The 19,980-nt window shown below is 51.9% G+C and overlaps 5 protein-coding genes across 5 annotated transcripts; 1 reads left to right on the forward strand and 4 right to left on the reverse strand.

Annotated features, from left to right (window-relative positions):
* Positions 1–132: 132 nt before the first annotated feature.
* On the reverse strand, positions 133–1,953 carry TGAM01_v203093 (hypothetical protein; the record flags this gene model as incomplete). The annotated part of the gene is made up of 1 exon (XM_018802448.1): positions 133–1,953. One exon carries the CDS (start codon positions 1,951–1,953, stop codon positions 133–135), a length of 1,821 nt encoding a protein of 606 aa, XP_018664366.1.
* A 608-nt stretch (positions 1,954–2,561) lies between these two features.
* Positions 2,562–3,744, reverse strand: TGAM01_v203094 (hypothetical protein; the record flags this gene model as incomplete). The annotated part of the gene is made up of 3 exons (XM_018802449.1): positions 2,562–3,185; positions 3,252–3,406; positions 3,504–3,744. The coding sequence occupies 3 exons, from the start codon at positions 3,742–3,744 to the stop codon at positions 2,562–2,564; spliced, it is 1,020 nt and encodes a 339-aa protein (XP_018664367.1).
* A 1,350-nt stretch (positions 3,745–5,094) lies between these two features.
* TGAM01_v203095 (hypothetical protein) lies at positions 5,095–6,491 on the forward strand (the record flags this gene model as incomplete). The annotated part of the gene is made up of 3 exons (XM_024549133.1): positions 5,095–5,164; positions 5,222–6,072; positions 6,294–6,491. 3 exons carry the CDS (start codon positions 5,095–5,097, stop codon positions 6,489–6,491), a joined length of 1,119 nt encoding a protein of 372 aa, XP_024406111.1.
* A 1,818-nt stretch (positions 6,492–8,309) lies between these two features.
* On the reverse strand, positions 8,310–9,465 carry TGAM01_v203096 (hypothetical protein; the record flags this gene model as incomplete). Its single annotated transcript, XM_024549134.1, has 3 exons — positions 8,310–8,386; positions 8,465–9,181; positions 9,261–9,465. The coding sequence occupies 3 exons, from the start codon at positions 9,463–9,465 to the stop codon at positions 8,310–8,312; spliced, it is 999 nt and encodes a 332-aa protein (XP_024406112.1).
* Positions 9,466–15,719: 6,254 nt separating this feature from the next.
* Positions 15,720–16,799, reverse strand: TGAM01_v203097 (hypothetical protein; the record flags this gene model as incomplete). Its single annotated transcript, XM_024549135.1, has 3 exons — positions 15,720–15,792; positions 15,864–16,663; positions 16,722–16,799. The coding sequence occupies 3 exons, from the start codon at positions 16,797–16,799 to the stop codon at positions 15,720–15,722; spliced, it is 951 nt and encodes a 316-aa protein (XP_024406113.1).
* Positions 16,800–19,980: the final 3,181 nt, after the last annotated feature.

Raw genomic sequence — 19,980 nt, forward strand, 5'->3', positions numbered from 1 at the left:
TTTCGCCGATATACGTAGTTCTAATTGTACAGGGTCTTTCCAGCCAAAAATGTTTATTTTCCTCCGTTGTCGTAGTGAAATGCTAAACCGTATACCAAAAGAGATTGATCATATGTAATTCGTCATTAGTGCTTAGATGAGCGCCTGGCCCATGAACATGCTGTTCTTCACTTCCGCAACGACATCCCTCCTGTCATCGTTTCCTACGAGGACAATGCCTCTTCCACGTCTTCCCATCCTACCAGCTCGGCCTAAGCGGTGGATAAAATCAATCGTGGTATGAGGCACATCATATAAGATGACGTGTCGAACTGCAAGCGTGTCAATACCTCTAGAGGCCAGATCAGTCACAACCAAAGCCTTGACGTTTGTCAACGCTCGATGGCGTGATGGAGAGGGAGAAACAACGGTTCGTAGCGGTTCAGATGTTGTAAAGGTCTCTAGTATTTCTCCGTGTCGCTTCTCAGGAGTGTCTCTGTGCAGTGCTTCGGCGTCAATGCCCTTTGAACGCAGATATTTGGCGACTTCGTCGGTTTTCTCTCGCTCGTTAACAAAGACCATGACTCGGCGAACGTCAATCTCATCTTTTTGCAGGTTCTCATGCTGCGAAGCCTCTCTTCCAATTGTATAGATGACATCAGCGCACGCAAGATCCTTGTTATTGCGGTACGGCTCTTTGGAAACGTCGATGACACCAAGCTGAACACGTCGAGGGATGGCGTGCAGGTTGGGTGTGGTCAATCGAATCATCTTGGGATAATTGGTCGCTAAATAGTTGTTCAGCTTCCTGGGAATTGTTGCTGAACAGCATACAAGCTGCTTCATAGAAGGGGATGAGCGCTCGACGATGCTAGATGTGACGGAGGAGAAGCTTCTATCAAAAAGTGAATCCGCTTCGTCGATGATCAAGTGCGATACTCGTGAGAGGATGTTGGGATCAGACTCTGCAATCGAGGCCAGGAGGTGCGGCGTCGAGATTACAACATCGAGGCCCTTTGGCCCGTATAGGTTCCGCTGAATCTGCTGAGGCTTCAGGTTGGACGACAGCACTTCTGTCTTGAACTTGACAGCGTGCGACAACTTTTTGGCAACGAGACCGACTTGGTGAGCAAGCTCAGCTGTAGGAACCAAAATAACGACCTTTGGCCTCGCCATGGTGGGGTGAGGCTCTTCAAACGCCTTTCCCTTGAAGTCTGAAGTCATTTGGCGCTGCTTCTCTATTTCTGCTCGCTCTTTATACGCTTGGATCTCTGTGTCCTCCGCCTCCGCAATCTTCAGCGCATCGATGGCCGGCAGCAGATACGCAAGGGTTTTGCCCGATCCAGTCTCTGCCGCCAAAAGAAACGAGGACTGCTCTTTGAATTGACTCTTTTGCTCTCCCGGCTCTCTCTGTCCCAGCAAAGCAGGAATAGCCAATCGTTGCACTGGCGTCGGCCGAATGTCAACCATGCCGGCAAATACTTCGTCGGCAACAGCTGTCTTTAGCGCGGAAGAAAGATCAAACTGATCGAATGACTCGTATCTCTGCAGCCGCTCCTTGACCGACATTCGTTTGTTATATGACACCGACGTCAAGGCACGCTGCATCTTGAGCGCCTTTCTATCATCCTGCGATCGTCGTCTGTCATCGCCAGGAGCCGATTTCCGATCGCTAGGCTGCGCAGAACGAGCTCGTGGTGGCGAACGGCTGAGATCGATGTTGGCTACTCTCCGGTTCATGCCAGTAAAGGGGCCTGCAACCCTCTCGCGGTTGGGTTTGCGGTCATCTCGAGACAGGCGTGGTGCTCGGTGGACTTGCTCAGCTAGAACCATGCGCGAGGGCCTCGGCTTGGCTCGCTGCGATAAGAAGCGCTGACTGAGACATGACTGCTGTATGGAGGATTGTATGAGCGGACGGCTGCCGATTGTGCGGGTGCAGCTCTGGCAAACTGAGCTTGCAGCAGCGCGGCGCATTATGAAATTCCTTTTATAGTGGGTTGGTGGGATGAAGATGCGATACTAGAGGTTTCGTAACTTTTTTTTCCTTATCTTGGTGTACGGAGCATATGCGCCGTTGCTAGTGCTAGCTCCGGCTCTGGGGTGGGCTCCCGGCCCCCATTTTTTATTGCCGGCGTCAACCATGATGTAACGAGATCAATTGAAACGCATCCATTCTCTTTGTCTGCATAGATCGTTCTAGAAGTCCCAACACGAAGTCCATTGTCCAAATGTCCCACCAGCTTATAGAGATGATTTCTTTCAGTCAGGGCAGCAGTTATGCTGCAACATTCACTAACAGCGGATGGGAGCAGTTCACTAGACACCCACCAACTTCACATGTATATGAGAGCCGTGCAAAGGCAACATCAACCTGATATTTGAGTCATAAGAAAGAGAAAATAGCAGAATTTGACGTCTGGGAAAGTAGCTGCCATAAAAAAAAACACAAAGAAAGAAAGCCACACTTTTGTGAAACCTTGGCAGAGCTATACATAAAGATTGACGTCATGCTATGCCGTGCACCTATGCCGCTTGTATCGACGCGACCCCCGATCAATAACCAGAAATTTCATCGCGTTTCATTAATGCACAGATCGTCTCATCATAAGGTGTTCACCTTGTTCGATTGTGGGGCCTTTGGCATGATTGAGTTGTGTATCTTTCTTCGAGAAGCCGGCTGTAGACAGTGGATGAGACGGTTTGGTTGGACCTGGGGTTTTTGGCTCTTCGGCGATGGAGCCAAGTGATACCAGCGATCTATTGCGGCCACTGCTTGTCGACATACGATTCTCCCGTTTTCTAGCTGTGACTGGGCTCAGAGATCCGGCCGATAAGAGACTATCATCCGAGTCCACGCTGGTTCTTCTTCCGTCAAGACGAGGTGAGTGTTGTGAATCATCAAGACTAACTTGATCTTCACCCAAGCTGGATTGGATTTTGCGCAGTGTGCTGAATATCTCTAACTTATCGCAAGGAAATTGTTCAATCGTTGGATCGTTAATGTCTGCATCCTCTATCGCATATTCATCAAGCTTCGGCTTCGAAGCACGCCTCAGCTTGGCATCATCAAGAGCTTCATGGTCCAAAGCATCGTCGACAAACTCGTAGGCACCAAAGCACTCATGAGCAAACAAGGGAGTTTTGAGGTCTTCGTCAATCTCGCTCTCGCCGCCAGACCCGCTGATTTGAGGCGACGACGAGTCATTCTAATTAGCCTGTTAGAGTGTTACCGCGTTGAAAGGACGCCAAAAAGTCGCGACACCTAGTCTTACCTCGTCAAGCTTTGCGGCTACATCCGCGACTTCGGCGGCGACAGAAGCAACTTGTCCAACGGGGGTTGAAGTCCTTCTTCCCTCGTCTTTGGTCTTGGATATGTAGCTCTTGGGAACTTTCAAGATGTTGTTGCGGTTGCCTGCCTCGTCCGTGGCTAGATGAGGCATTCGTTAGTCAGGAATACGATCCAAGAGAACAATAATAGAGAAGATGTTGATATGCCGATAGGACATTGGTTAAAAGTAACTCACCGATAGTCTTTTCTTCATCCAAGATCCAGGGGCCATCTTGTCCAGCTTTGAACTTGAACTGGTATTCTCTGCCAGGCTCGACGAAGACGCGAGACTCAAAGACATATTCGCCACTCTCATCGCGAGAGCAGCCCATCTCCTGGAGGCCCCACTGTACGGTTGTAAAAGTTCCGGCCAGGAACAGAGGAGGTTCTCTCTCCGGACGGCGATATGTCACGGTATAGGGAACGGTGGACGCCATGATGGATGTTGAAGCAAACTGCAGAGCGACTCACAGTGGGATCTGCAGAGATGTTGCTTCGGAGTCCAGTCGACGGTGAACAGGGGGTGCGAGATGATAAATAAGGAACGGCGCCGCCAGAGTCAATGAACGCCTGTGCATATGGGCAAAACAAGCGCTGGTGGGCTGATCCCCAACGGCCAAGCAGACGGGGGCGTCCTCCTGCGGGGCTCTGCACGAGTTGCAACTAAGCTCTGAGATGGGCCAAGATCCGGGCCGTGATGATACTGGCTGGTGGAAAGGCTAATTCCCTGCTAGATGCGACGGTGCTGGAGGGTGGCTTTTGATTCCGAAGGGCTCATTGAGTCGTCATGGCTGGCGAGTGGCCCCTCGAGGTGACGTGGGAGTCGCGTAAGGCCCAAAGCACGAGCTATCAATGCCTCGACGACGGGAAAGGGGGAGATTCCTGGGCAAAAGGAGCAGCATTGGGGAGGCATTTACTGATGTGGTCATGATTAGCCGGCCAACGAAGCAGCGCCGCAGATGCTGCTTTTCTGTGAGGTAACAAGCTCGGCTAGGCCAGGCGAAGAATGGACGTCGATGCAACGTCTGCAAGGTCTCCGGTACTGCAGCAACACCCGCTTGTCTGCCGCGACGCAGGCAATTGAGCCACGGCCAAAGGTTACAGGGACCTCCCGCAACGATGCAGCAGACAGGTACTGCCCAGTAGAGCCTAGGTCGTGATATCATGAACTTGGGGATTTGGAGGCCCCAGGCCAATCACATTACATCTTCAACGGCTGCGTAGTGCAAGTTGCAGTGCGGAGAAACTGGTACCAGGGCTAGTCTCCATGGTCGAGGGTACCGCCCGCAATGGGGCCTCCGCTACGGCGTCCAGCCGGCGCCTCGCCGTACATGTACTTGGGCTTGGCCGCGAAATACTCCGTAGCGCATTGCTCTACTCGGTTTACGCGGTACTTTCTGCGAATGCTCAAGTTTCAGGATTCTCGGGATTCACAAGGCTAAATGCTTGTATACTCGAATGTCAGGTGTCAAGAACAGACACAATCCTCTAGCCAGGGGGCCCGGCCTCTGTGCAACGGGATGCGACGTCATTTGTCATGCAGCGCTCACGGGTACCTACGCTTGTCTGGGGCCCTGCGCCTATTAGCTCGTATCTGTACTTGATGCTAGTCGCTGCGAGATGGCAGCCTCCGAAAAAACACCCTAAACTTTTTTTCCTCGTCGCAGCAAGTTTATTTGATTGCATTCGCTTCACCCAGCCAGCGTCCAGCTTCTTCTTCCGGCTTACGATAACTCAGCCGGCGCCCATCCATCTCGAGAAGCACGTGGTCTGGTCATTCCTCCGCCATGTCGATCCCGCCGCAGCTTATCCGGGTCAAGCGCAAACGGGACGATGATGCCCCCGTCACTTATCTTCGTTAGTCTGCTCGTTGGTGATATGTCACGGCATCAACCCTTTTCTAACACGGCGCAGAGCTCGATGAAGGGGCCAAGCGGCACCGCAGCGAGGCAAACTATGTGTATCAGCGGCGGGAATCCAAGGCCACGGCAACAGGCCCTGTGGTTAGCCGCAGTGATGGCGAGCCGGTGATTCATGTCTCGCGGCCAGAGGATGTCACCTCGCTGGCCAGAACACGCAGCGATGAACAAAGACCTGCGAAGTGGCATGCCGATGGAAAACCTACAGAGCAGCGCAAATTCCATGTATCGCGAGCGATGCTGGCGCAAGCTTCTGCCACTCCTGGCCCGACCAGCACTGGATACTCGAAGCAAGTGCGGTTCGGGCCAACCATCTTTGTCGAGCGTACTGGGCGCAAGAAAATCATACCAAAGTCTTCGCGCCAGAGTCTTGTCATAAAAGACGCTCAGTCTATCATCACACAAGACCCCGAACAGGATACTTTGATGAGCCACGACCAGCCCATCGAACGGAGACATCTGAAGAAACCTGGTGTTGCGAGGCGGCGTGACCCTTCACAAGAGCCCCCGGCTCGTGTCCCTCTTCCGCAGTCCCTAACTCATCGTCATACCGAAGATATGGATAAAATAACTGCCGATATGAATCAGTGGGTGCTCAACGAGATTGGCGCAAACTTGCACGCCATGGATGTGGAAAAGAAACAAGCTGAGAAGCCAAAGTTCAGGCCTAAAGCCCCTGAAAAGAGATACCAAGAGCGCCACCCTGAAACTGCGGCACCACGGCCAACCCTTACCGAGGATACAGTAGATACCCCCATGGCAGATGCAAGCGAGGAAGAAGGAGACGACGAAGAATGGGTTATCGAAGAGTATGTTCGCGTCCCAGCTCATTCTATGGGCCTCGACGTACTTCCGTCCGATGTCGGCATCTTGGTCTTGAACGGAGAACAAGAGAGCCAGCTGTTCTATGGATCCTTGGAAGATGAAGACGAGGAAAATGACGAGGACGATGAAGATGAGAATGGTAAGCCACCTTCATGCAAGACATTGATTCACGTGAAACAAAGCCTTACCTTATTTTTTTCTTGTACGCAGCGGAAAACTATTACACGGCAGACTATCCAGAGGACGAAGTCGATACCGAGGACGAATACGATCGTCACGCTTACATGTACCGCAATGCCAATGCCTCGGATGAGGAAGAGTTTGATGACAACGAATATGACAGCGATGAGCTTGTCATGGAGGGCCAAGACAACGATGACGATGACGCAAGAATGGACCGCATCCGAGAATTCATGAAACGCAACGCCGGCTTTCGATAGGTTCGACAAAGAAGATCGTCTGGCTCTCTGTGTGTTTGGCAAATTACAGGGAGCTTTCACGCATACTTCCCTTCCCCTCTCATTCCATCCATTTCACCCACCGCCATTCGAACAAGAGACTAATATGGCATCTGCCTGATATCGCCTATTTCATCTGCAGTTTGCTACCTCCGACAATGGCCCCTCTTGTCTGAGATTCACACAAACCCGGCCGTGCAACAATGGACCTGTCTGGCCCAGACTCTCCCATCTCCCCACGTGGCGGCTATTTTTACAGCCCATTTTCATGTCTTCTCGTCCTTCACAGGCATTTCATGCGACACAACACGCATATACGCATACACGCACACACCAAAACTGACATTGTTGTTGTACACGTACACCTACTACTATACAGGTACGTATCAACACATGTACGTATATATGTATGTATGTATGTGTTGGGCGACGCATTCCTTCCACCCCCCCTCACCCCCTGGACAACTTCGACAAGGCCGATGCCTCACCGCTTTCCCCTCAAGCCACACAAGATACCAGAGTACTTGGAGTTTGTGTTGGAAGATGCAGGCGCTAGGCCCTCGCTTTGGCCCTCTTTTTTCAACGATGGATAATAATAAACCAGCGTTTATGCCTTTTCCCTATCTTGGCCAATTGCCACATCTCACCCACTGAGCTGGCCTTTGCCACTTGGCAGAGAGGGTCACTTGACTACAGCAAAGCAAACATTTGAGCTGTCCCGTCTACAGATCTTACTGCTCGTGCCGCAGATGGGGCAGCGGGAGTGGCTTGTCGAGTGAGCGGGAGAGGAAAGAAACTGGCGGGGAGAAGTCACATGCTACTCTCTATTCCAAGGACTGTGGCATTGTTGTATTACATGTTCAATGCTCATGCGTTCAAGAGAGGGAAAACTGGGAACGTGAAATCAACGGGCGCCGAAGGCCCAAGATGCCGTGAGACGCAAAGGGATGGGCTCGAAGACGCCTACTTCTAGGGGTACCACGACACACTACCAATGCAGGGCGACCCGAAACGCCCAGATGGTGGGTAGGGAGGAAGAGCCCTGAAGAGAAGGGAGGAGGAAGAGGAACAGAGGAAGAGCGAGAAGGAGGAGAGGAGAAGAGCAGGAATAATGAAGCCAATGCCAATGATGATAGTTATATGATAATCATAGAGACTGTATTGCCCAATTCTTTTGTAGACACTGTTTCCCGTCCCGTTGCCAAGCGATTTATTACCTTTTAGCCATATCTGTCCAACCGTAACCATCAAGTCCTCCTTATTAAAGCCCTAATATATGCAAGAGAAGGCGAGAGGCTCGTCGCCTCTGGCCACCAAAAAAAAAACTGGAAGAAAGCAATCCAAAAAAAATCCAACCGCGTCAGCAAAGCGTACTAGTACATGAGATATCTTGTGAACATAAAAGAAATGAAACAAAGAAAAATAGCTGTGCAAAGTGTCCAAAATCGCTCCTCCCCCTAATGCTTCGCTTGACGCTTGATCCTGTTATCTCATTTGATTCCATGTACATCTTTTGACCTCGAGGGCTATGCTTTTGGTATCGTAAAATATGTTCTGGCCCAACCCAAATGAAAAAAAGAGATTATGCATAGTAGCAGTCGTCCACTTAAAGAAAGTGGAATGTATTAGTAGTACATAGCTCGTACCATGCTCAAGAGAGTTTTCGGAGGGCAGTATGAACATGGATATCATAACTGCTCTCTCCCCATCTGTTGAACGTAATTTCTTTTTTTTTTTTTTTTGTAAAGTTTTTGTTTTGTTGATTGTGGTGTTGTATTCTGGTCGCAAGGAGCGGTCGATTTACATCTTTAGGCGCCTCTGCTCCTTTCTCTTCCGTCGCTCTCTGCGTTCACGGAATTGTAGAGCGCGTTTGGCAGCTACAAAAGAAGGGAGAATAGTTAGCGCCTCGGACAATTTTCATAGTAAAGGATGTATCAATTGTGAATCAGACTCACCCCAGTCTCGACACTTGCGTTTTGTTTCGGGATCAACCCAAGAATAGTGCATGGCTCGCTCAGGGTAGCGTTGGGCAAGCCCCAAGGGCTCCATTGGCCGATCCTGCGTGTCTCTCTCTCGACACTTGATGCTAATGTGTTTCGGCTCCATGTCTTCGTCATTGTCAAAGATCAGCCATCCATCCTCGTCCCAGAGGGGGATACGCTGGTTCATGCGGTAGTACCACGCCTGAAGACCTTGGACAGTCCGTTCAGGTGTGCGGCCAAACATGCTCGCAAAATCTTGCTTGATACGCTGCCACTTGAGTTTCCTGTCGTGCCAAGCGTAGATGATGAAATCCCCCTCTTCTGTAGTGTATTTTTGATTAATGTGCCTCCCTTCATTGTCAGGTGGCGGGCTTGGGTAACCATCCATCCTTGAAGGGCAGAACTCGCTGCTGATGGCGTAGTTTGGATAAGCGGGCTCGTGGATGGAAAAGGCTAGCATTGAAGGCAGAGGTTGAGGCAGAATAGAGCCACGTCGGAGTGTGGGGAGAGGAGAAGGAGGGGTCCAAGATCGCGTTGATCCATAGGATCGTGCGATGGCTTCTACACCTTGATCGAACTCCTCGAGGCTAGGCAATTTGACGGAAGGATTGGTGTATGAGTTGAGGCGAGTCAAACGAGGGATCGGAGAGCACTCTCGAGACACAGTACTTGAAGCAGATGAGAAGGATCCTACCAGACGTGTTAGCCGCCTCGAGGACTTGTTTTTGCCTAGTTTTCACGGGAATTCGTAGCTGAGAAAGATACATACCTTCAAGTTTGACAACTGGACTGCCTGAGGTTGAGTCAGGAGGGGTTTGTGGGTGGAGTAGAGATCGTGGGATTGAAGATAGGAATTCAGCAGACGCCTTCCTAGGGAGGAAAGTTTCTCTGCTCATGACGGCGCCGACGCCCAGCATGTTGGGCTTGGACGGAGGAGAGCCACGGACTTCGTGAGCCTCTTGTGCAGAGAACATGATCCAGAGCGATTTGGGTTGGCTTTTGGCAAAAATGTATATATAGTACAGAACACACAATGATGAGCTCTTGAACAATCGAGGCTCCGAGGTTGAGAACAATGGCTGAATCGATAGAGACTGCAATTAAGACACACTGGCCCAGGCCCGAGGAGAGGGAGAAGTACGCTGGCAGACGGCGGTAGTAACGAGGGATATAGGCTGTGACAAAAGGGTCGACGAACAAGAGACTTGCGTTTGAAGGGAAAGAGAGTGGATAGGTTTGAGGATTAAATCTGGGTGAGTGAGAGTCAACACGAGGGGCACGGTCTTCTTGTACTTGTCGCTCTCCGGCGTGGAGTGTCCATCGAGACCCTGCGGGCTTGGGCTTGGGCAATGGCCTGCTCGTGCTAACGCACAACTCTGCTTCTGCCATGGCCAATAGCCAGATCCGCCATGATAGGCTCGACAGAGGGCGGTGCCAGCTACCACAGCTGTCTCGATTCTGGGAGGGGAGGGTCTGTGTGCCCGCCCTCGCTCGAGCAACCCTGCACCGCAAGACAAGACCCAACAGACAGATACATATGGGACGCCCATGAGAGTGCCCCCGGGGTGTCTGGTGGATCACCGCAGAATCGGTAGAAACGGTACCTGCGGCTGTCTGGGAGGGCAGGGATGAAATTGGCACCACCGGGGGTCCCCATCAGATACTGTTTAGTCCCCGCCTGTGCCCTGCAGGGCGAGCCGCTTTTTGCAAGGCCACATGAGACTCGGGTAGTATTCACTGGTTAAGACAGACCCGGCGTGGCAACATGAACCAATGCATCTTGGAGGCAGAGCTAGTGCCAAAGGGCTGAACTGGGGACGGCAGCCGGAGCAGTGGTGACAATGGGCTGCAGAAGAACAGACAGACGGCGTATAACAGCAAGATTGCGAGACAGCAATTAACCAATTTGAGCGTCTAAAATAGAACAGTTATGCAGGCCAACAGTCTGGAAGAGGTGCAAGAATCTGATCGTCGACAGGCATGTATCATCAGCTGAGGCGTGTAAGCCGCCCAATTTCGATGAAGACGACGCGGGTGTTTTCTTCCTCCTTGTCCTCATCAGACCAGGACTAACTGGCAGATGGTGGATATTGCTGGGGGTCGGCAAGGAACCCGGTAGCATTGAAGAGATCTCCTAAATGGCAACGCTGCGTTGGTTAGGTGGACATTTGCGTGTTAGCAGCCATCATCACACTTAGGTCCGAGACGGACCCTTGCCACGAGGCGCCACCCGCGAAATGCGTGTGCCAGGATTGAGCACAACAATACAATACTGTAGGTAGCAGGACGACGGGGAGGCATCGTAGGAGGCAATACTCGTAGACCTGGGACTTGTACACGAGGCCCTGCGCGCCGTACCAGTACCTCGACTTGTACAGGCGGCTGACATCTCTTCCGGAGAGGCTGCATCCAGATACCGGGGGGCCTGCTACCAAACCGGGGGACTCGCATCATTGACAGCAGTTGTCTTCTGCGTTGGACTCTTTAGTCATGCCCACATGTTCACACAGTGCCGGGAAGCTGAAGTGTCCACGGCTTACATGCTTCACTTGACTTGATGCGTCACTTGATGCAGCGGCATGCACAAAATGTGTCGAGCTCAGTCTCCAAGAACTGATCCCGGGAAGTTGGAGATGCCATGTAGTGTGTAGCCGCAAAGGGCATTTCATCGACGGCGATGAGGCCACTTCCATCCACAGGCACACTAAGCTGCGTTCTGTGATGGTACATTGCATGCGCGGATGTAGCTACCTGCATGAGGATTGCGGTCCAGAGACCAGTCTAGACGGTAGCGGCCAGCTCACGAAGGAAATAAGCAGATTCGAGGCCCTTATGTGAGCAAATCTCATTGGGCCAAGGCCGACCGAGTCTCGCGAGAGGCGACTTGCGGCTGCCGAGAGTTGGGCTTGCATAAGTGCTTGGGTGATGGGTGCGAGAGCAATGGGAATAGCTTGGATTATACGTGGCTCGCATGAGGCCGGCAGAGAAGGGACCAAGATCTGAGTAACCGCTGCCTACTGAGCTGCCGGCTTGTCGAGCCGGGTCAATGGTATAGTAGATTGGCAGCTGAGCCAATCTGCGCACTTATCTTGCCCAGCCCGGGGGTGCTAGGTTGTTTTGCCCGTCCAGATTAGCGTACAGAGGCGTCTGGTGTCGTTTCTTTTTGCTGCAGGACGATGCGACGGTCGGCTCCTGTGTGTCTGAGAGCACTGAAGCAGTCATAGGGCAAATCCCAGACATCAAAGAGCAGAGAGACCTCCTTGCCTCGCGGCTGAGCCCGCCGTGCAGTGCCGGATGGACTCCGCGAAGCACTTGGCCCAAGCTCTCATCCAAGGCGTGCCCTCGAGATGGCGTCCAGCCCTCGCCATGCCGGTGAGATTCGCCAATGCTAGTGCTAACCAGAACTATCAGTTTTCACTCTTATCCCATCCTCATCAGAATCATCAGAATCATCATCGGCTACGTTGGGCCGAGACGTGGCAGCAGCGTTAGTGCCAGTTGCTGTGGACAAAAAGTGGTGACATTGTCAGGCCGCCGTCACTTCCACAGGCCATGATGGGCACTGTGCTCCCCTCTTTCGCAGGCGCTAAATACAACCGCGGAACAGAGGATAATGAAAAGAAAGGAAAGCTAGCGTTAGCATCAGTAAAGGAAAAAAAAAAAAAAAAAAAGATTGATAGTGGCGCGGCTCCTAATCGCCGCGAGACCTTTTGATGGCGCAGAAAACGTTTCTTTTTTTCGGACGCCGTCGCAGCTTGTTGACGAGAGGAGGAGGTTGCGTTAGAGCCGGTTAGCGCAAGGGAGGAAAAGCAGCCAATCAGATCAGCTGTGGGCGCTAGGCTGGATGCGGCATCGAGCCTCGCTAAGATCTGATTGGGTGGGCTGCAGCAACCCGGCAGATTGATGCGAAAATGAAGGCCAGCAGATCCGCTACGGTGCCGCGTGGGGAGCCCTCGGAGGGCTGGGGGCCTGCTGAAAATCATCGCGCGGGTGCTGGAGAGGTAGTAGTGGTAGAAGTGCGTACTGTATACCTCTTGCGGCATGGGTAGCACCTATAATCCTACGGGTCCCAAAACCTGTTAATGACCAGGTACCAAGCGCCAGTCCGCTAACATCGTGCATCCAAGTATCTCACTCTAATCGTCATCTTTCGTTTCTTTTTCTCTTTACTTTTTCTCAGCTCTCACTCCTTGGCCCGCATCCGCGGGCGCATGATGCACAGAAACCGATGCCAAACAACCTGCTCGAACCCAGCATCCAGGTAGCAGTATTGGCAGCATCGGCAGCATTAGCAGCATTAGCAGCATTAGCAGCAGCAGCAGCAGCGACAGCTGGCTGGTCCGGTCCATCTCATCCCGTGCAAGCCCTCATTACTCCATGCGAGAGTGCCTTGACAACTCTTGGCCACCCGGTCTCTGTCCCGGATTGCCGCCAATGTCTCAGCACACTGCGTCGACCGGTGAACATGCAATCGCCCTCTTCAGGCCTATCGGGGCCGCGCTGCATGGGAGATGGGCTCCGCTTGTGCTGCAGCAGGGTTTGAGCTGCTGCTGAGGCGTTCCTCGTACATTGCGCTAATGCAATCCGTCCAAGGCCTCCTCGTCTTGCTGGTAGCACCTATTACATACAAGTACTAGAACTCGTATGCGACGAGTCACAGTCCCGAGCAAAGGGGCCTGATCATTAGCCGGAGCAGGCTTATCCTCCAGATGGTTATCCACTTCTTGTCTCCCTTCTGCTTGTTGTCTCTTTAAATTCGCACCTATACGGCATCCTTCCCCGAGATGCTAGAAGAGATTTAGGTACTTACCCGACCCAGAAAATCCCCGGGGTGTCGGTTTATCAGTTCAGTCTTTACTTAGTAGTAAGATACCGGCGGCAGCAGGTATACCCAAGATAGGTTGTGCTGCCACTTACATGCCACTTCAGAACTCGGTAGTACTAATACCAGCTTCTCCTCCTGCGAAGCACTAGTAGGTACCGTAGGTAAGCAAGTCAACGGGTATCTAATAGTTCATATCCAGCATGTCGTGCAACCGCAGGACCAGGCACCTTGTCGTTGCGAGGCACATGCCAATCGATTCGCCAAGAATGGCGCAAACAACCTGACGAACTGCCTCTTCTGCGTCGTCGGCGTCGTCGTCGTGTCATGGACGCATAGACGTCTTCTTTTGGTATGCATGATGCATGTGTTGGTTGCCCACCGGAGCCGAGACACTGCATGATTGGAACAGCTACCAAATCCCAAGTTTGTTTGTCTGTTTCTTGGGGAACCCGGATCACACTATGGCTGGATTGATGTGCCTTGCTCGTGCTTGTTCGCAGCATGCGCTGTCCTTGGCAGAGCTATGGCTGCCCTTCTGCCAATAGTGATATGTGAGTTGGCGGCGTGGCGTCTTTCTCCCTGACTAGGAGTCAATAAAAGATTTTGCAGAGGGAGAAACCAGATGAAGAAAAGAAAAGAAAAATATGACAGGTTCCTTTTGGGCGCAGTAGGGAGCGATATTGGATGGAGCAGAAGAAAAATAAAAAGAAATGAGCAACCGGTGGCAAAGCTACGGATGACTAGCGGAGACAGATCTCAGCCATAGCTCTGCGCGCTGACAGGGACCAGCCGAGTGTCTGTAAAGCTCAGCTCGTGACTTGGTGCACCCTACATGAAGATGTCTCCTTGCCAAGGGAGCTGTTATCAAATCTGATTAAATCCTTTTCTTTCCCTTCTTCCTGTAAATGAAGATTTTCTCAATTTCCACAGTGATGTGCTTCAGCGGAATACAAGACCGCCGCTTCTTGCGGAGGCTCGTGTAGCCGTGCAATTTGCTACCCTGTCAATGCTCTCTCCTTACGCAGCTATGTACGGTGAAGGCGCGTGCTGCCTTGGCATCAGTACTTGGGATACATCATCCTCCACACAATAGATACCGGTTGTAACACGCAATCAGCGCATTAGTCAATCCACGATGAAGCTCTTCCTCCTGGCGCGCTTATCGGTGCTGGATCTCTGGTAACGGGAGCGCGGGTAAAGTGGCCATTGCACGGGTTGGCAAACCTGTAAAAATACCAGAGACATCACTTTATTTTCTTTTTCTGGGCCGTTGTTGCCGTAGACCTTTAATCAAAGGTCCTAAAACAGCTGCTAGCAGCGCTATTAGTGCTTTGGACGCAAGGGAGAACGTTCCGGTTCCCAAGAGTGGTGTCTCGCCATAGCTGCCCTTACATGCGGAACTTGATGCCCCGCGATGAGTGTCAGGCACATCGGTGTAAGTGGCCATTGTCTTGACTGGCCTATCCAAGGTACGAAGAAGACCAAAGAACAATGATTACATCTGGATTAGACTAGTTTGAATCATAGAAGTAAGTGAAATAGAAGCTTAATTGTCAGAAAATTTATCCATTTCTACCTGAGCTGATGCCTATTGATCTTGTTAATGCCACGCAAAGTCCATGATCAGATATCATTTCGTGGCGCCGCCGCTTTGCACCTCCCTACTCCAACTCGCGGCGGACATGGAAGATATTGGCCACCAAAAGCAAAAAGATGGCTTTTCCAATGAACTTTTCCAAACCTAGGTACCATAGCAAGACACATACTAGGTAATTTGAAACAACTTGAATAAGAATGGCCAATTAAGCAAATGTCTGCCCACAGACTCGTGACTGTAAATATACCTCCCATGAATTACTAGTAGTAGGTAGGTACCTTACCGGCATACATTGAAATAGAGGCATCTGCGTTGTCAAACCGCCGCGCAAGGACCCGTAGAAGGTCCTTCTTGTTGTACTTGGACCACCAGCAAGACGTCTACCCGACTCGGCTGCGGTCCGAGGGGGAGGGGCGCTTGGCCGGACGAACGCTGTGTGAATTGGGGAAAAAGCTGTTTGCCCAGACGTCCAAAAGCAGATCAAGTCCAACACCAGTTTGGCCCAACAAGGCAATCGAGAAAGGGAAGTCGCGGGTGACACCAAGCACGGTCAGGTTGATGATCATGCTGTCACGCTGCTTGTCTTCGGAGCAGTTTGCCACGCGAGTTCCTGATGACGAAATCTAATTATACTTTGTCGACAGCTACACTCCGCCGTTGGTCTACTCTGTCTTGTGTATTGGTCTATTCGTAGTACTCTACCTGGTAGTATACATGGTGTTGCTTGCCTCGCAAATGAAATGCAATTACATCATCTTCCATCTACCCTGCTGGTAGGTTTAGGCGCCCCGAAGACGTCGTGCCATCTATAGCTTGGGCTCAGATGCATCATTGGACATGGAGCCCGTGTCTGGAAACTCCTCGTCTCCCACAAACTTCCTAATGCCGGGGATTGCATTGTCAGTGCTGGTCTCAAACGGTCTTTGCTTTGCTTGGGGGATTGCACATACCAGCCTCGTTCTTCGCCACCTGACAGGAAGCTGCAGTCGCTGTTGGCCTCGCATGTCCAACTTCCAACAACAGCATCAGGGCCAGGCTTCTTCTCAGTCGAATTCCTCGTTGCTTGCGGCCCATGGCCATCCTGATTGACAAGTTTCCGGCGGTAGACACTCACTCCGCACGTAAAGGCACGGAAGTCGTCCGTGTCGACTGTTTCAGGGAAGCATCCAGTGAGGATACGGCCCAACATGATGACCACGGCGGCGTGAGTACACAGAACAACGGCTCGCCTATCTTCAGCGTCGCAGCGATCAATGATACTCTGCATCGTGGCCGTAAGCCGGGCCTGCAGCTGAGCCAGCGTCTCGCCCCTCTTTGGAGGATGCTGGGCCGACACGTAGCTCTCGTCAAAGGCAGGGAACAAGGATTTCAAGACCGCGGGTGAGGCTGGGCCGGGATGCTCGAAAGGAGCCGACCCGAACCACTCGCAGAGTCCGTGCTCAGGACGTATTATCGCGGTGGCAGAGGTGGCAGAGGTGGCAGAGGGGACATGACTGCCCAGAGCGTCGCCATTGGCCTGTTTCTGCTGCTCAAGCTCAACAAACGGGGTAATGGTCTGAAGGCACCGATAGTACGGGCTTGAATATACAGCCTCTACAGGAGGATCCAGCGTCGTGAGGTGACGCCCAAGCTCTCTTGACTGATCGACTCCGTGAGCGGTGAGGGCCGGGTCCACAGCAATTCCTGTTGGTGATGGGATGGAAGCTGAGTACACTCCCGTGGTGTGGTCGACAGACCAACTAGACCGGAACTGGCGTTGACAATAACAAAGGTCAATACAAGAGCATTCAGCCTCGTGACGCCACTACGTGCGGTGCAAGGGGGGTGAGGGGATCAAGGACAAACTTTACCCCATGGCGAACGACGTATATTGTCTCGAGAGGCATGACTCTGGCTTCTGGAGAAGTCAGTCCGGACTGGAGGGGGGGAGAGAAGACGAAGCAGCAAGCCAAAGAGACCGGGGAGCAAGGACGCTCGAACCAGAAATGCGCTGTGATGCAACCCAAGGCGGAATCTAATCTCGGATCCGGGGTTGCTCAAGCCAGACAGGACTATTAGCTTCTATATGTAAGCATGTATGGTGAGGTATGGAACAGGTTCTGATCAGAGCACAAGCACACGGCCCTTTCCTCTCTCTGTATCTTTGCTTCCTGCGCACAGAGCCAACCCCTGCCGTACCTCGGGATATTCACCTACGGCCAGACAGAGATCCGTGGGGCTGGGGCTACCGTGGCTGGTGGGATAGCCGGAATTGAACCTGTGCTTCTTTGAAAGGCCTCAACTGATGTTAGCGTCTTTCTGCAGGCCCGCTAGAAAGGGAAATCTTGCCAGCAAAAGAGGAGGTGCTGTCGTGCCAGGTGCCAAATTTGCGTTACCAACAAGACCAGATTGGACGACGGATTAAAAAGCCGGCCAGTCTTGGTTAGGCACCGGGTAGGTACTGTGTGTGCTGTCACGACTGTGTAAATACGCAAGCACTAACACAATCCATGACCATTACAAGCAAACTCTTAGCGTGCGCCAGGTATTTCAACTACACTCGACGTACTGGGCGATTAGTCTCCCACGCAGCTCGTTCCCTGTGAAACAAAGTGCACCCCCTCTGTTCAGAACCGACGGAGAGAACAGAGAACAAGAACATGCTCCAAACTCCTCCGCGGAAGCACGGGAGAACTAAGAGCGCCTGGCCTTCTCACCAACACAGCGAGGCTGGCCACTATAGACGGAGCAGCGCTAAGCAGCATATCTTCAGCTGCGGGTCAGAAATTTCCGCTTCTGGCAGAGTTAGCCGACTGGAGCCAAAAAGCAACAAGCGCAGCAGCTGTTCTCCGCCATCGTCTCAGGTATAAGGCAGGACTTGTCATGATGCCCGAGCTGGACACAACACCAGACGTCTTGGGAACTGTAGGGTTTGCTTTTGCAGCGACTTCTTGAGGCTGGAGTTGCTCAGTGCCAACTGTGGGTGAAATACAGGGGCCCTGTGCCCAATGACTAGTGGCCAGTGTCCGTGACTCTGTGCGTGCTCCATGCGTTGCTCCACGGCGTGGTTCCCCCACAGGCCCAGGTGGGAAATGGTAGCATTTGGCTGATGCCTCAACACGAAAATCCAAGGACCAAAGAGATGAATCAAAATCGAAAAGCCGGTAGGATGAACCCATGGCCAGAAACGAGCAAACAATGGCTCGCTTACTTCACCGGTCGCAGGGATTGCACGCCACATATGCACGGCGACCTGCAATGCGAGGCGCGCCGCCGAGATAATCTTCGGCGCCCATCGAATCATCTACCCGGAAGAGCTGTCAATGACATACAAAGAAATACGAACCAGAAGCAATCTGCATCTGCATCTGCATTCTTTCGTCGCACACACGTGCCTAGCCTCGAGCCATTGCACCGTCATTGGCGTGCCATAACAAGGTCCATCCATGCCTGCGTCTGCGCTGCGTACTTGGTACATACATCAAGCTACCGCATGCATACAATGCGAGCCTGGGGGTCTCCACGCCGGTGAGAGGCCAAGTTTTTGCTCTCGCCGCAGCTGCGAGTACCGATACATGCCCGCTTGACCTGCTGCTTGACCTGCTGCTTGATTGACTTGTGACCTGCTTGCCAGTCGCTGCACACGATGCTGATCCTGGGCAGGGACAGCAAAGCAATGCAGCCAATATACCTGCATCTCTATGCTCGAGGGAGGGCCTTCCAAGGTGCTTAAGCGAAGTGCGTTTCGACTTGCAAAGCCTGAGAGACATGGAAGGCCGCCCAACAAGACGCCGACTCCTCATCAATTGCTAGCACAGTCTCCGATGACATTCAACTCGTGGCGTATGTATGTTTTCCGACCCAACCCAACAACGCCATATCACTCTTGTTTCGTGATTGCTCCACACATACCCATCCTTTGTAGATAGAGATTCGTTGTACAGTGCGACCTCTTCTCCTCCATGTATCTTTTTGGTCGAGATTCTGTACCCAAAACCACTATGGCAGCTAACTATCCGTACTTACAAACTAACCAACAAGGTACTGTAGGTATGAATGATCAAACAAAGCCTTCTTGACAAACTGAATGTGATCGGCCCAACATCAAAGATACTATAGAAGTTTAGTTTGCCCCTCCTTTTGAATTCGACAGCGCAAGCCTCCTTCAGCGGCAAGTCTCACTAAATCAGAACCGGTCATTGAACTAGACACTTCTTTCCACGTGGATCTAGGTCTACTAGTGATTATTCAACGCGCTGGAGAGGCCGAATAGCTAGTTTGTTATTCAACTGATAATCCATAATCTAGCAAGTACGCCGTTGCTCTTAACAGTACTCACCCACACACCAATGGCCTCACTGCAGGGATGGAGGCAGTACCACGACACCACCTACACCAAACTAGTACCTCTTACGCAGAGGGAATAAAGTCTTCTCGAACGAAGCACATGTATCGAAAGGATTTGCCTTGTACCATTGACACATGGTAGTACGCAAGCAGAAGAGTTGCGGTCAAGCTGCGTAAAAACCAAGATACGACACCGGCATGTATGTATCCCCCTTTCCTCCTCAAGACATGCAAGTACACCAGAAACAACGCCCCATCGCTTGCTGAGAGAAGCAGGCCACACCGAGTTTTCATCTTCTGCCGGGCCTGCATAATCCAGGCCTCGCTTTCATGCTTCTCTAGACGAAGGACCCCTTCTCTCCATACCCCCTCTTCCTGTTTTCTCTCCCCCTGCATCCCCTTATCCTGTAAATAGTACGGGTAGCTGCCCACCAGGAGGGCCTGCATAGACGTCCAGAGGCGAAGTGACACATGGCAAGATATCAAGAGGACAAGTAGGCATGCATGAGAGGAAATCATTCTATTTGCATCAAACTAGAGAGTAAGCTTGCAGCACGGCAGTCACAGACTGGGCGCTAAGCAGTTCCAGAATTCAACCGTCTTTGAGACAAAAATAACCACACTCGGAGCAAAATCATTGCTGCGTCCCTCAGTAAGTTAGGCAAATAGTAAAACGTTTGGTCAGCCCAAAATGCCCAGCATCTTTGCTTCCAAGGGCGCCTGATCTTTGATCTTTGCCGG

Source organism: Trichoderma gamsii (assembly GCF_001481775.2).
Source record: "Trichoderma gamsii strain T6085 chromosome Unknown Scaffold_8.2, whole genome shotgun sequence".
Lineage (NCBI taxonomy): Eukaryota > Fungi > Ascomycota > Sordariomycetes > Hypocreales > Hypocreaceae > Trichoderma > Trichoderma gamsii.